Source organism: Phaseolus vulgaris, chromosome 10, assembly GCF_000499845.2.
Source record: "Phaseolus vulgaris cultivar G19833 chromosome 10, P. vulgaris v2.0, whole genome shotgun sequence".
In the NCBI taxonomy this organism is placed as follows: Eukaryota; Viridiplantae; Streptophyta; class Magnoliopsida; order Fabales; family Fabaceae; genus Phaseolus; species Phaseolus vulgaris.
The window spans coordinates 9,236,147-9,252,676 of record NC_023750.2 but is presented as its reverse complement, the minus strand read 5'-3'; the positions used below and the strand labels follow the sequence as shown (position 1 = coordinate 9,252,676).

Below are 16,530 nucleotides of genomic sequence, written 5' to 3'. Positions count from 1 at the left end.
ATGGGTGAAACTTGAGTCATTGTTAATGATTAAGTCTTCGACACAAACTTTATATAAATCAAGAACTATATTCATTCATGATGACTATGTTAAGAATGATGATGGAGCAGCAAGTGGATTTTAACAAAATTAAGGACTATCTGAATAACATTGAGGTAAAACTTAAGGATGAGGATAAAACTTTACTTCTCCTTAATGTTTTGTCTAAGATGTATATGAACATTTTGAAGATGTTTTGCTATTTGGTATGGAACATACCATTACTCTTGAGGAGATGCGAACCGCAATAAAGACTGAGGCGCTTCAAAAGTTTCAATAGTTTAAAGGAAATGATAATGGATTGAGTTTGATTGTATCAAAGTTGATGGGAAAGAAAAAGAAGGAGTTTAAAGGGAGGAAGTCAAAGCAATATTTGTTAGATGATATGGTAGAAGTTGAGTTTTGGAACTGCCACGAGAAAGGTAACTTCAAGTCGAGTTTTCTAGAAAATGAGAGAAATGAGAAATGTAAGGAGACTCATTTCATGAAGAAATTTGTTGATGTTGTGGTAGTGTTTGATAGCTACGATTTTGTATGGGTGTTGGAGGAATTTGCATATGATACACAAAGAAGTTCCATCACGGACTCAAGATGCACTAATCACATGTGTTATGTGAAGGAGATTTTTATGACCTAAAAACTAAAAGAATATGGAGTAGTCCTTCTTGAGAACAATAAAACACGGAGGTATTGAGAACAATAAGGTAAAAGGCATATAGTCTATCAAAATTAAAGATGTTTGATAACACGGAGGTATTGTTACAAGAATTGAGGTTGTTCTAAAGCTTAAGAGGAATTTTTTGTTAATAAGCATGTTTGATAAAATGGGTTTGTTAACCAAGATTAAATAAGGAACGATAAAATTTCTAAGGGAAACATCTACATTTGCTAAGGGGTGAAAAAGAATGACCTTTACATATAAGATGGTTCAACAGAGATCGCACATGTTTTTGTGATTAGTCAGAAGATGTAAGCTAAGATAATCCTCTAACACTAAAAGAAAATTTGTTCTTACCTACTCATAATTATCTATGGATTTAAATTTGTAGATAAATTTGAACTTAATATTAATATTATTATTAATTTTGATTTTAATTTTATTAAAATTATTAATTATTAATTATTATTAATATTAATATTAACAATATTAATATTATTATTAATATTAATATTAATATTATTTTTATTTTTATTTTTATTTTTATTTTTATTATTATTATAAATATTATTATTATTAACATCATTAATAATATTAATATGATTTTTATTAATAATAATTATATCAATAATAATAATAATAAATATTTTGTTAATAATATTATGATTGTTAATTATTATTATTAATATTATTTTCCTATTGATAAAAATAATAATAAGAAAAATAATAATAATAATAATAAAGTAATTATAATAATAAAGTAATTATAATAATAATAATAAAAATCAAATAACAATTATATGATCAAAATACTTTTTTACATGTAATGATTAAATATTTTATGCCTACTTATATCCTACACCCAAATATTAATAATAATTTTTAGATTAATAATAATAATAAAATTAATTTTAAAACAAACTCACTTTATCATATGATTTCTTTGTTACGACTCAATAATATGCAGATTAGATACCTAACTCCTCCCGTTTTTTCGGTGCCGACCTAATGTGCATGCACCATATTAGTCGGACCAAAAGGAAAATTAACCAAAATATTTTTTATGATTAATTAGCCTCATAGACTTCACCGACCTAGTTCTTCAGTAAGTCCATAAATAGACATTTTCCTTAATTAAAGTACAAAAAAGAGTTAAGGCTGGAAATTAATAAATACTAAACAAAAGTAGTTAAAATGATACATAAATTAGTATCACTTTATTAAGTAGATCAAATTAATAAAATTCGTAACATATTGTTGAATGAATTGGGCTTGTTGATAATTAAGTTTTTTTAATTATATTTTTTTATTAGTTTGTTTAGTTCTAATTAATCTTTTATTCACTTAGTTTGAGAGATAGAAGATAAATATTTCACAAATATATGTTTAGAATTAGTGAGATACTTAATACATCAGCAGACACTTGTTTTTGTTGATAAGATTCTTTTGAGTTTAATTGACATTTGTTTGATTAAGTTTGACATTTGTGTGAGAATTGAAGGATGATAATCTTAGGAAAATTAATGAGGAATTTGTGGTGAATAAACTTGAGAGTCAATATGCATTCTCTACTGTTTTTAATAATCTTTTATAATTTCCTATTGAACAATCACAGTCGCCCTTCCTTTACTGTTATTGTTAACTTTCGTTACTTGCAGATAGGTTTTGAACATTTGGATTCACAATTGGATTCATTGGGAGACGACTTAGGGTCATTTGACCTTGTCTATACTATCATCTCTAAGTTAGACAGTCTATCACTATGTTTGACGGTCTATGATGGAATCTTTTAATTTGATTGCAAAACGACGGTTATCAAATACTCATTAGACGATAGGACAAAAGTTAAATGTTACAACTGCCACGAGAAAGGTAAGTTCAAGTCGAGTTGCCTAGAAAATGAGAGAAATGAGGAGATCGTCTACATGTAACAACTTGAAGGATTTGTTGAAGAAGAAGGGAAAGGCGTGTCTCTTGAAGAAATCATTGTATAACTTGAAATAGAGTCTGAGACAATGGTACAAGATTTGATGATTTCCTAAGGCAAACGAGGTTCCAGATGAGCAATTATGTTAGTTTAGTCTACATCCTCAAAACATAAAAAAAAGGTCTTTGTTATTTTTTCTCTTATATGTAAATGGTACCCTTATAACCGACCAATATAAAAATTTATTTGAGGAGCTCAAAGTTTGTAATAAAGGATCTTGGTCTCACAAAGCAAATATTGAGGATGGACATATATTGAGGGATCATATGGTTGGGATACTATGTTTATCTCAACAAGGATATTTGCTGAAGGTGATTGAGAGGTTTAAGATGCATGAATCTAAACCTATGGGAACACCTTTAGGACATCACAGAAAGTTCTCAATTATCTAAGCTCCTAGTTTGTAGGAAAGGAAAGGGAAGATGAAAGTTATTTCATATGTTAATGCACTACAAGAAAAATTGACTTTAGAAACCAATTTATTAGTCTCTAAAATGATAAAATTAGTCTTTAATTTAATTAGAGACTAATTTAGAATAAAAAGTAGTAAGTAGGTAAAGTATTGGTAGCTAATGTTAGATACCAATTTAGAAATTACTTTAGATACCAATAATTTTTTAATTTATAAAATAGTATCCAACATAGTTAATATAATGATTAATTGTTTTTTTTGTCTCTAAATTAATTGATATTTAATTATTTTCTTGTAGTGATGAAGTAGAGCATCATGTATAGGATGACATGAAATAGACCAGATTTTACTCATGTTAGTGCGGTTAGCAAGTTCATGGCATATCCAAGACGTGCTCATTGGGAGGCTTTGAAGTGGGTGTTGAGATATCAAAATGAAACAATATCATCTAGTTTAATACAAAAATGATTTACCCGTAATGGAGTTGCTATAGAGGGATTTGTAAATACTGGTTATGCAGGTAATATCGATACCAAAAAGTCTATTTCTTGGTATGTGTTTACCTTGTTTGGAATTGCAATATGTTGTGACCTTATCTACTACCCATGTAAAATATATTGCATTCACAAAGGGGATGAATGAGGCATTGTGGTTGAAGAGGATGATACGAGAGTTGAGTATTGTGCAGAATGTGTGACTATTAACTGTAATAGTCAAAGTGTTATTCATCTAGTTGATCGTCATATCTACCACAAGATGATCAAAGACATAGATCTTGGACTGCACTTTTTTGAGTTTGGAGGAGGTTAAAATTGAGAAAACAACCTCGGAAGAGAATCTCACATATGTGTTTACAAAGTCTTTGTCAAGATCGAGATTCAAATAATGTTATTTATTTTTTGTTTGAAGAAAAAGGAAGATGATGAAGGGAGCTCTTCCATTATTTAGAGTCAAGTTGGAGAATTATGATTATTGGTTCTAAATCATGTTCATCAAATGTTATGTTGAAGAATTCAATTAAACGATGGCATCATCTGATAGAAGAAACAAAAGATCATCTACCAAAAACATTATAGTAATATTAAAACTAATTAGATGGTATCTTGTAATTATCTTAACTTCTATTTAACAGTTTTATGTTATTCCATTCCTTAAGTTGTATATATAGATATCGTTGTATTGACTATACATTGTATTTGTGAGTATGTGTATAGGTATAAGTAAACATGTTTTCTTTCAATCGTGTTATTCTATTTCTTACTTTTTTATTATCTTGAATATAATATTTTCTTTTTTCTTTTTCATCCAGCCAGTATATTTTATAAAATTATTTAATAAAAATTATACTTATAATCCAGTATAGAAAAACGGAGAAAATATATTATACATCTTGGCCTATGGAGTAGAAGACCATTTCAATAAAATTAAATAAAAAAATGTTAAATTTTATTTCATTAAATTAATTTAAATGAAAAAATTATTTAAAAAAATAATTTATTATTAATTTAGTATAAATTTCATTTTAATACTAACTTTATTAGTATTAGAGAATTTAAATTTATAAAATAAATTAATGATAATAGCAAACATATTTTTTTATTTTTAAGAGCATTAAATTTAAAAAAAAAAATATTTAAAACTTTAAATTTTAATTTTAATAATATAATATTTTTTAACTTCATTTTCGCTTCACCCGTAGATTGTTTGTTGATTAACTAGATAAAAAAACACCACAAAATGTTGATAAGTTAAATAATCTTAAGTGGCTTATCGAACTAACCACTTTGTCACTCTCAACTCACTTTCTCACCCCACTTTTATTCAATTAATGTGCAATTTTCATTTATATAAAAAATTAATCATATTTATTCTTTTAATTACTTAAAATTATACAATTATAAATCATCATTCATATGCCTCCTAATTGCTAAAAATAATATTGAAGCATCATAAATTAAAATAATTTTAATTATCTGTCAATATAAATTATTATTACCAATGTTTTTGTGACAAATTTCAACTCATAACGAGTTTGCTTGCACGGACTTCTTTTTTATAAGATTTTTTTAAATTAAATTTTATATAAGGTAAAATAATTTTTTTAAGAAAAGTAAATCTAAATGTAAAGACCTTATTTCTATTATAATACACAACACTTTTTAAAAAAAATCTTAATTTACAGAAATTGTTTTTATTAATGTATAACTATTAATCTCTTACCCTTCTTAATCTTTCCACTCAACTATTGTTTTGAAGAATATGAAAAGGACAATTTGCTTAGTTTTTCATTATAATGGAGATTACCTAACTTTTGAAGGCAAGACTATACTTCTATATTTCTCCTCCTTTTTCTAAGTCACTAAATTTGGTACATTGGTGGTATTATTTTTAAAAATCAACTAAATTAATTATTCTTATTAATATATGTGATTATGTTAGAAGTGTGTGTATTAAGGAACATAGTCTAATAAATTATCAGATTTAATTAAAAAAAATATGACTAAAAATTTGTTAATTAATTGAATACTAATTTAAAAATTATTTATTAATAATAAAAGTTAATTTAAATATCAATATTTTTTTTAGTTTTTAAAATAGTATTTAATTTAATCAATATAATAATTGATTTTTTTTCTTCTAAAATTAGTTTCTATTTAATTATTTTTTATATAAATTAAAAGAAAATAAAAATAAAAATTGTCTTAAATAATAATAAAATAGACACACAAACATGTAAGAAAATGAGGCACAAAAATAGAAAACTAAGGTAGGTAGAGATAAACAACATTAAGCTCATGACTCGCAATAATTAGTCAATTATTGGTTATAATAATAATTGTTTGTCTATAATTGATCGTCCACGTCATCCCAATTATTTAATTCATATTTTACTTTTTTGTGAAGAAAAAATTTATTGTTAGACAAAGAAAAAGTCTCATATCCAATAAATCATATTTTGATTTATGGTTATTTGTAAGTTATTTTATTATTGTTTTTGAATAATTGTAGTAATTGATTATCCTTCGAATTATTCTATTTCAATTCTGAAAATTTAAAGCCCTTGACGTGTAAGAGCACCAATCGAATAAAGATCAATAATAATTTGAATTTTAAAAATTTAAAATACTGGATCTAATAGTTGTGGGTGAGGGATGAATTTGAACTTGGGACCAAAATGTAGAGATTTTTTTCATCAATCCATTATAACTCAAAATAAAATTGATTTGGTTGATGGAGTTTGTATCCACGGTTAGTATATTGAAGCAAAAAATAACAAGTAGATATCTTCATATATACATAATAATATAAAATCTAATTAAGTCATATACAATTTAATTAAATTAAATATAATGACATAATTTAGATATTTATATAATAATTGATTGAAGAATAATCATATTTATTATTTATTTTAATACATTTTCAATACATAATTCTATATTAAAAAAAAATCTATTACAAAAGAATACTTACTCAATTCTTACATTCACTTGTATAATTTTCTTTCATTATTATTATTTTTAGCACAGAAAAATATTCTACCTAAATCTTCCCTTATTTTGTTCAACAAAGTCGATTATCGATTTTCGAAGAACTTTTCAAGAATGTACTTAAGAAAAACCACGAACACAAATAAAAATTGTGTTTGTTTCAAATCATAAAAGAAGAAACGTAATGAGAAATTTGGGATGATTCTCGCTTTTTGACCTCTCTCGTTGAGATGAAAATGATGATAACGGAATATGTTAACATTATGATGATAAATATTGCCGATAAAAAAATGATAATAAAATATTAATAGTAATATATAAAGAAAATAGCAATAATAATACTAAAAACTATTCAACAACAATAATAATAATCACAAAAGTATAATTAATATTGAATTAAAATGAATTTATATTAACAAATGATTTGACCATTTTATAAATATATATATATATATATTGTATAATTTGTTTTAGATTTATTTATATGAATAAAATCAGTAACAAATATTCTCTTTATTTTTCTTGGGTTTTTAGTTTTCAATTGGTGGTCCTTAATCCAACCATCTCAATCTATCTTCACTCTCTTCCAATTCCTTTATATCTTTTTACTGTTGGTGGTCCGAGCACACCCAAATGAAATGACGAGGAGAGACAGGCGTGCAAGTAAGACTTGGCCCAAGCATATCCTAAAATGGAAAATAGATTCTGGATAAGCCCTCCCCTTCCTTCCACCTTCTTTTCTATGAAGTTCATGTTCATGTTCATCACACCAAAACCACTTCTACTTTCCTCGTTCCTTCCCAACAGATTCCTCACCCTAATGCTTTTCTCATAAAACTCTTTCATTTCCTTCTGCTATTTACTACCATAATGTCCTACTTTTATCAGATAGATCAAAACCCACAATTGGGGTGAATACAAACTGTGCATGTGCAGAGTGATCTAGTGACAGCAAGTTTCTTTTATTTTTTCATTCTTGTTTAAAAAAAAAGTGTCAGCGTTTAGCCTAACTCTCTACAAGAAAATGTGGGGATTTGGACTTCCATGTTTCTGAAAATTGAAAATATAGAAACAGTGTTTAGAGTGCACAACCAGTGTTACCAACTGCAGATAGGGTTCTAACAAATTTAATTAGGTTGTCTTCTCTGCCTCAAGTCGCTGCAACTCAACCAGTCTTTCTGCCCACTCCCTTTCCCTTGCAACTGCAGCCATTTTACGTTCTACCCTCTGAATACTTTTCTTGCGATTAGCCTCTTGCAGCTGAGCTTTCCTTTTCTTCCTTTCCGCCTGTATGCAAGAGTCAACATTGAACAATTAGTCCAATACAAATATTAGGACTGATACCATAACATTGGTATGTTACTACTAAGTTCTAAGAAAATCACTCTAACCTCCTTAATAGCTAAAATAAATAAGCACCTCCTGACAGATAAAAACGGTCATAACCAACTCCATTTAGCATTGACAAATTTTGAAGTGGATACATAATAGACCTCTGATTGACACTTGATAGTCAATTATTTGCACAGAATGCCGATAAATTCCAGAGTTGTTTTCAATGAACAAGCACATAATGGTCTAATATAGTTAAACATAGACAAAAGTTCACCTCATTTACAAAATTTGAATTTGTAAAAAAAATGGTGATTATTATGGCTATATTTTTTGTCTATGGAACTCGTTTGACTTTAAATAGCATATATACTTGCCACCAAAGATAGTTGTACTCTAGCAAAATATAATAGTACTTTTCATATCCGATGTTGATGAAGGTTACAAGATAAATGAAAAAATGGAGTCCTTAAAAAGAACTAAAGGGATATAGTTAAAAAAATGCGCTGTCCATGATTAAAAAAGAAGACAAATGCTTTCAAGGGCTAACAGTTAGTGCATTCACACGGACTTGTTAGAGCTTTTGCGACACATTACTAGATCCTATATATCTCCCCAATTGTTTAAAACACACTCACCTAACAATACTATACACATTTACGAAGTTCTAACACAGACTTTTAGAAATACGTTGTTAGAAATCCATCCAACTTATTGTTGAATATTGAGACTACATATCAATTTGTTGTCGTCAATTAAAGAGTCCTCTTCACCAATAAATAAGATGACTCTCATAACAACAAACATAGTAGCTTTATCCAACTAGGTTTATCCTCTTCACCATTAAATAAGATGACTCTCATAACAACAAACACAATAGCCTTTCCAACTAGCTGTATCCTCTTCAGCATTAAATAAGATGACTCCCATAACATGAAATCAAACTAATTCAGAATAACAATTTATTTTGTAACCATCATTTATTCTAGCACAATCAGCAAGTACAATGAATTTTCCTCTCCTGTTTCATTTCCAATTGCCCGCCCCCCTTCCCTCTTTTCAAAGCATAATTACATTTAGAAAAGGGTTGTCATTTTCTTTAAATGTAAACAAAGGACACACTCAACACTCACAAAGACTCCAAAGTTCAATTTGCACAAGGTAAAAGGAGAGCGCACCAATATAAAGGCACGGCGTTGCCTCATGCGTTTCTTCTCATTTCTCCTTTTGACACTCCCCTCATTGGGATTATTTGGAAGTATGGGTTGGCCAGGTGTATATTGAACCCAAGCATAAGGCCCTGAACGACATAAATTGTTTCAAAATTCGAGTCAAATTCAAAATCAAAAGTACAAAAATGGACGCACCAGAGGGTCTCAAGCTGGCCCTCTTTCGACGAGATTTATCAGAGGGTCGTCTCTTTGGGAAGCGAGTGTCTGTCAAGCTGTGGAAGTGATTCCAGAGGGGAAGAGTCCACTGGGGAGGTTTGCAGGGAGATGGAAAAACAGGACAAAATGATGCCAACGAAGCATTGGTGGAGATTCGTGAAGTCAAGGTTCTCGATGATGCAAGTGATAGAGGGCGAACAATGTTCCTTAGAACTCCTGCAAATCCCATTTTTACCTGCATTTAATAGAAAGGATAAATTCATGTGCAGCGCAAAGGAACATATGTACTTTTCTTCGTAATAGATACACATTTCAAATAAATATATCCATAGGAAGCACCACAGATAGAGAGCTTCTGAGTTATCACTATGCAGACTGCAATCATAATTGGAGAAAACAAGATTTTTCCCAGCTATACTCAGAATTTTAGTACGAAATTTTACAGGATAGTAAACAACACAAATACAAGAAAGCCAAAATTCAGCACTAAATACGCTAATTTGATAGGACAATCGAAAATATAATATTGCACCGAAACTATTTAAGACCAAATTAGAATAACTACAATGCTTTCTAAGTTTTTAACATGAAGCATCAAACTGTAATAACCAATAATGACACACAGGGCATGCAACAACTTCACACCAAATAATCATAGTTTCAAAATTTGTTAAAGTGTTAGAAATGTTCATTATAAGTCAAATAATATGGAAAATGCCTACAATTTTCATGGGGGCCAGACAGAGGTTCAGGTATACATAGCTTCAGATAAAACTGACGATGCCAATTTGCTTGAGGTAAAGAAAGAACCAAACAGTTAGATTTTCAGCTTTCGCAATAACTGGGTAGTAGTTACAAATAAAAATACACATGGTATACTGGTATAAAAAGAAGGAGAAAGGATAACCAAGTAAAAAATAAGGGTGTCCTGATATTAATGCACGAAACAACTGGAAAACATCTAAAAAAATCTAAAAACCAGAAACCATGAGCAGAAAACAACTAAATTGAAACAGTCAACAAGCTGGCATTTAATCAAACAGTTTATGAGCAATCAAATAAGCATGGGAAGTGTAAACAAAAAAGTGATAAAAGAGGTCGCGAAAGCAGAAGGTGAAATCGGGAGAGAAGGGGAAGTATGAAAGTAACAGTAAGGCCATGGATTCGTGACATTGGAATTTAGAACGAAATTAGAACAAACAGAGCTTTACACGTTTGAGTAATTTCACAGTGCACTTGGCATCCAACAACAGCAAAGTGAAATGGAGAATGTACCTGGTGGTTTAGGGTGAAGGATCAGGTAGCTGCAATGCAAGAATCAAATTAACGAAATGGTAAAAGCAAAACAGAAAAAAATAGCCAAATGAAATTGAAGAACAAAATGAGTAACAGAGAAATTATAACTGTGAATCTGTGAGGAATGAATGTAACGCTAATGCTAAGAAAGAAGGAACCAACAAGAGAATTGAATAGAAAAAGTTGGCTTTAGGTAAAGGGTTCTTTGCTTCTCCTTCTCCTTCTTATTTTTTTTCTGTAGAACTTAGAACTGTGGGATCTATTCACTTCAATCTCTTTGTCAAAAATATTTTCAAAATTGGTTTCTTAACCTTTTTTTTTCTCTATAATCTAAATTTATATTTCATAAATATTTTTAAAATACAATTATAACTTATCATAGAACAATTTAAAATATAATACAAGATTATATTTAAAAAAAATATTGAAATTCATTAAAAATTTGAGTTTGAAATTATATATTCTAACTATTTGAGTAGATAGTAACTGTTCATTTCATAGTTGGATAAAAGTAAAATAATGTAATAACATTATAAATTCTTATGGTATAATGTTTTAAAGTTCTTTTAGTAAATTCAATTTAAACGTATGATATATATTTTTAAATATAAGTAATTACACAAAATTATAATTTATCACTAAAATGTGATTTACATTACTTTTAAGTTAATATTAAAATATTAAACGATTTAATTACTAAAATTTAGCATGTAAGAAGAGTTATAAAAAAGAGTAATTTTATAAGGTCAATTTTCTGGACATTATAACAGGTTCAATAAAATAGAAAAAAACAAATTCTCCCTTTTTCTTTATATATAAAATATTCACATATAAATGTAAATTGTAATGATGATTAAAGCATAAATTTTTATTATTATTTAAAATATTAATTTTACAAAATCCATACAGCTTATTTATTATTTCAATAAAAGTAACTATATAAATTAAATAAAATTTTATATGATTTTGTTAATAATAATTTACATCACAATATATATCATAGGTTTTTATTTGGTATATTATGCTATATGGATTTATGTTTATAATTATTGTGACACAAAAATTTAAATTATATTATTTATTATAATATTAAAAATAAACGATAATTAATTAAATATTTTTTAAAATATTAATCATATTTTTAAATATTATATATATTTATAGTATAAAAGTAGTTATAAAAATAAAATATAATTTAGTAAAAATTATACTTTTTAATAATTTTCGTAAATTATAAAAAAATTAAATTAAAAGTCAATTGTTGAAAAGTATACATAATGTTAGGTAAAAATTAGTCATTTAAATATAATTTGTATTATATACTATTATATATATTCTCTTTTCTTTCTATATCATAGACATCAAAAGAAATTATTAATTGCAGTTTGGTTCTGGATAAAGATGACATGTTTCACTTCTCATGGAGTGTTAACACTGTGTTATGTCTAACTGAGAGGTGATGCAAGATAGAAGAAGTAGGTGGAAGTGGTGCAGAGGAAACTCCATTAAGGTTTGTTGTTAAGGACTGCTAAGTATATTTATCTTGAACAATAGTTATATATTTTAAGTTTAACTCAACTTTATAAACCGGTTTATTTGACGAGGTCAGTCCGATAACGAGTGACCTGATAAGTTAAAAAAAAAACTTGCTAGAATAAGTTTGAAATGACTTTTATACTATATTAAAAAAAATTTAAGTCTAACTCAATCCCATAAAATCATTTCTAATCGATGTGGATCTACGTGTAAAATAACTCAATCCCATGAAATCATTTCTAAATCCCGTAAAATCATTTCTAATCGATGTGTAAAGTGTAGTCTGTTGTTGTTGATGGAGATGTTGAAGCAAATAGTTGTGAAACTATCTCATTCACCATTCACCAGCTGAAAGCATATGAATTCTCATTGGTGGATATGAAAGATAAATGTGAAAAACTAGAAAAGAATAATAAACACTTTGTTCCATAGATATTAATTATTAATTGATACATAAGACTTGATGTAATCACAAACATGAACAAAGAGGGTGCTCTTACACATCTTTCCCATAATGTCTCTAAATTTTCACATATGTAAAAACTAACTATGATAAGATTAGGGAACAAAGTACATGGGATTTGGTAGCTTGAAAGTTCTGTTCCCCAAATAATCTCCCTTAATATCACTCCACTGGTCTCCCACATTCCCCCATATCCTGTAACCTTCCTCTTCTAACTGCTTTCTCACATCAGATTTGTATTTCATTGCACTTTTCCCTTTGTATGCTGCATTCCTGCAATTTGTTCCACATGCTTCTCAGTTAGTCTCAACATTTCAATTTTCAATGCATGTAATTCAATTATCTTACCTCAAAACAAGCCGTTCATAGCCAATAAATCCTTGATTGTGCAAGTTGTTCTTGGTAACTTCACCAAGAGTCTCTTCATCTCTTCCAGTGAGTAAAAATACTTTGAACCCTTTGTCTACTAAAATGCTAAATAACCTTAGTACAGAAGGAATTGCAGGGCACCCTCCTATCTTGGCCCACTTCCTAAAGGCAGATGGGTCATATGGATCACACCTGCACATAGACCAACTTTTGTTTTACTAGCCTTGAATTAATAAAAATTCATGCTTTCATGATGGGTGGTTAATCACAAAGTTAAGACTGAAGGAAATAATCTGGTTTCATAGACCAATGTTGGAAAAAGAAAACAAAAGTTGTGATGGAAGTCTAAGCAGAGAAGCAAATACAAGTACAAACACAAATTTGAATCAAATTAATAGAAGAATTACTATGCATACCCATAGTTCTTGCTTTTGTAATAGTAGATGTTGGAGATGCAAGTGTCATCAACATCCAAAATCCAAGCATCCATGGCATCTGGAGGGAGCAATGTTTGGTTGACATATCCCAATATTTCCTCCACTATCAAATCCAGGTCCCGTTCGTACTGTCCATTCATCATGTAAGTCTCCACATATCGGGAACACTGAGGTGGCACTGTTGGCCATGCAACCACATTGTTTGCCTCCACTGCCAATCTCCAACTCAAACAAAAGCTCATTGCATCCCCTTCACCAGACCCAGATGACTCATCTTTACCCCTTTTTTGGCCCCTTCTGCTGCTCATTGCCTTTGTCTTTGGTGCCAACATCAGTAACATCAACACCATCACCACCCTCAACAACTCTCTCACTGCTCTCTCAGCCATTCACCCACCTCACTGCGCTTTTTCCTCAGTCACTATACCTGCAACATTCACCACATTCTTCTCAGTTTTTCCACTACAAAATCAAACACCACTTGTGCCCTCACAAGATAATATTATTCACTATCATGGCTTGCATCAGAAGCACCACCAATACCATATATATATATAGAGAGAGAGAAGTTTCTTTTTTTATAATACTTCAAAATAACTAATTACTCAAAAATGAGATTATCTTTTAGAAGAGAATATATGCCATGTCAATTCACCAAACATGACCATATCTCGAGGAAATAAAATTAGATTCTTTGATGTTGGGAGGGGGAATTTGTCTAGGCATAGAACAGGTGTGTCAGTATTCCAACATTAGATGAAGGGGAGAAGTGCAAGATGATACACACATAAATACATGCACATAGATGCAATGTGACCCCTTGTTATAGGTTGTAGAACAAGTGCAAGGAACATCATGGATCTACTTCACAAGGAAATAATATATAATAGTAGTAATAATAATTGAAGTTGAAGAAAGCAATAACAGATATTGGTAGCATTGGAGGTAAAGAAATAAAGTAAAGAATGAGCTGAAAATAGAATGGATGGATATGTGTGTGGCCAAATATTAGTCACACCTGAGTCAAAAGGAAGGCACTGAGAGTGATGAGAAAAAGAAAAAGAAAAAGAAGTAAAGATTCTTGCAATTGCAGAGTATGAAGAAAAGATAAACCTGTATTAGGTATTTATATAGAAAGGAGAAAGATGTAGAAAAATATTATGCATGCATTATGCATATGCTGCAGCAAGTTCACACTAATATATGTTTCCATTTGATTGGGTGGGGTTGGCGTCAGAGAGCAAAAATGTTGTTGAGCATGCATGGTGGAGAGGGAAAGGTAAAATGTGAGAGGTGTTGGGTTCCTAGGACCCACCATAGTTGAGGAATGAATGTCTTCAACTTTCATATCTCCAAGGTTTATATATATATTGAGAAGAAGAAGCAATACAAAAGTCCTTTTCTTCTTTTTGGTATCGTCTTCAACAACCAACTAAACTTGGTATTGGAATATTAGTGCTGTATTTGGAAGCTTTGACATTGGTTTAGGATAAAAATAGTGGAGATTTATATCACTAGTGGGTAACGGATTCACTCTATGCCAATGAGGGTGGAGAATATAGAGGGACACGACACCTAAAAAGTTCCTAAGAAATAAAGTGTTTGACATTTTTACATTTTGTGTGCCACCATCTTCTTGGATATTCGACCCAATTCTTTCTTATTTTCCTTTTTAATAACACCTTCATGTAACCATATCACACTACAAGGTCAAAACCAAATTATCACTGCTACAAACGAAACCTAAGACACTCCTTTTAAATGGCGTCGTATTGGACACGATACTCGTATAACACTTATAAGATAAGTATCCGTGAAGTGTTCAATTCAAAAAGTATTTGTTGGATTTCTGACAATTCTAGTACGTTTCTAACACAATTTTAAAAAGAAAAAATACATTAATTTTCTAAAAACCCAAACTTATTGTATAAATTTTTATTATGATTATAAAATTAAGAAACAAATTCTTTTGAACCAGTCATAAAAAAATATTTTTCTGCTTCAAAAAATAATCTGGAACATATTTATGCACATAAATATTTATTGTCAATTTATATAATTCATAATTATATAATATATAGATTCGTGTCCCTGTGTCCTACATTTTAGATATTATATGTATATCTGTGTCCATGTTGTATTAGTGTCCGTGTCAAACATTAAACAATTATTTTAATTTATCAAAATGATTTATTTCACTGAATAAAATAATTCAATGCGTATTGTAGAGTTTAATTTATCACATATATTATTATTTGATTATAGGGTAACGAATAGATACTTAATCAAAATCATTAATCGCCTAAACATATTCGAAAAAAGTTTTTAAGTTTCATAATCAAAATACTCAAGTAATAAATTTGATAATTTTACAATCACAATTAGGAATATCATCGGTTTCTAACCTGCTTAAACTTCACTCAAGGCTAAGTAGTTTAATTAGATGAAGAAACATGCCCAAGAAGTTTGGTTATAACTACAAGCTTTACACAACTATGTAAATAAATATATCTTTAAAACATTTTTAATCATACATTTTAATAGTTTACGTTATCTTTTCCATTTTTAAAATGTTCTATTTTTTGTGTTCGATTTCAACGATTTAACGAATAGGCAATAACACCTATAACATAATAAAGAAAACCTTTTTATTCGTATAAGGTTTAGAAACAATTAACTTTTTCTCTTCTCGACTTCTCGATTTCTTGTTGTTGACTTGGGCTTTTAATTACCGAATCAACTAGCTTGTACTCTATTATATGAACTTGGACTTGTTCTCAGCTACTAGATGTGGACCATCACTCAGCTATTGGATCTGGTTCAACTCTCGGCTTCTAGGTCCAAGATCACTTTCGGGTAGGTGTGTGTATGGCAATGGGCTCCGATGATAAAATCAGAATCACTTTGTTTGATTATCAGATAAAATCACTCCCCCTTACATATTATGCAGATCGCCTATTTATAGTGGTTGTTGTTGGACTTTAAATTGATTAAGCTTTTACTTTTCACACCTTGCAGCTACTAAATATATTTTAGTATTTTGGACTTATTTATTGAATTTTGATAGAGTGATCTTTTATTCTATTATTTATATTATTTTAGCTTTCAATATTTTGACGGTC

At 29.1% G+C, this 16,530-nt stretch overlaps 2 protein-coding genes across 6 annotated transcripts; both read right to left on the bottom strand.

Moving 5' to 3' along the window:
- Positions 1-7,533: 7,533 nt before the first annotated feature.
- Positions 7,534-10,911, bottom strand: LOC137819035 (uncharacterized). 4 transcript variants are annotated; one of them, XM_068622742.1, is made up of 5 exons: positions 10,712-10,911; positions 10,583-10,611; positions 9,287-9,542; positions 9,098-9,219; positions 7,534-7,874 (listed from the first exon to the last, which is right to left on the bottom strand). In XM_068622742.1, the coding sequence occupies exons 3-5, from the start codon at positions 9,534-9,536 to the stop codon at positions 7,719-7,721; spliced, it is 528 nt and encodes a 175-aa protein (XP_068478843.1). In that variant the 5' UTR covers positions 9,537-9,542; positions 10,583-10,611; positions 10,712-10,911; the 3' UTR covers positions 7,534-7,718. The 4 variants fall into 4 exon arrangements, with proteins under 4 accessions (XP_068478843.1, XP_068478844.1, XP_068478845.1 ...); XM_068622743.1 differs by having other exon boundaries at positions 10,766-10,881; XM_068622744.1 differs by having other exon boundaries at positions 10,519-10,611; positions 10,712-10,854.
- Positions 10,912-12,545: 1,634 nt separating this feature from the next.
- Positions 12,546-14,560, bottom strand: LOC137819383 (acid phosphatase 1-like). 2 transcript variants are annotated; one of them, XM_068623215.1, is made up of 4 exons: positions 14,427-14,560; positions 13,388-13,835; positions 12,951-13,163; positions 12,546-12,875 (listed from the first exon to the last, which is right to left on the bottom strand). In XM_068623215.1, exons 2-4 carry the CDS (start codon positions 13,795-13,797, stop codon positions 12,698-12,700), a joined length of 801 nt encoding a protein of 266 aa, XP_068479316.1. In that variant the 5' UTR covers positions 13,798-13,835; positions 14,427-14,560; the 3' UTR covers positions 12,546-12,697. The 2 variants fall into 2 exon arrangements, with proteins under 2 accessions (XP_068479316.1, XP_068479317.1); XM_068623216.1 differs by lacking the exon at positions 14,427-14,560 and adding an exon at positions 14,196-14,294.
- Between the last annotated feature and the right edge of the window lie 1,970 nt (positions 14,561-16,530).

What these genes read in the sequence shown, in the direction of transcription:
- LOC137819035 (XM_068622742.1), bottom strand. Translation starts at nt 9,536, where the DNA reads ATGGGATTTGCAGGAGTTCTAAGGAACATTGTTCGCCCTCTATCACTT. An exon ending in GGCCAGCTTGAGACCCTCTG is followed by an intron (nt 9,220 to 9,286) that starts GTGCGTCCATTT and finishes TATGTCGTTCAG; the next exon opens with GGCCTTATGCTTGGGTTCAA. An exon ending in AACGCCGTGCCTTTATATTG is followed by an intron (nt 7,875 to 9,097) that starts GTGCGCTCTCCT and finishes TCTTGCATACAG; the next exon opens with GCGGAAAGGAAGAAAAGGAA.
- LOC137819383 (XM_068623215.1), bottom strand. Translation starts at nt 13,797, where the DNA reads ATGGCTGAGAGAGCAGTGAGAGAGTTGTTGAGGGTGGTGATGGTGTTG. An exon ending in TACAAAAGCAAGAACTATGG is followed by an intron (nt 13,164 to 13,387) that starts GTATGCATAGTA and finishes GTCTATGTGCAG; the next exon opens with GTGTGATCCATATGACCCAT. An exon ending in TATGAACGGCTTGTTTTGAG is followed by an intron (nt 12,876 to 12,950) that starts GTAAGATAATTG and finishes AACAAATTGCAG; the next exon opens with GAATGCAGCATACAAAGGGA.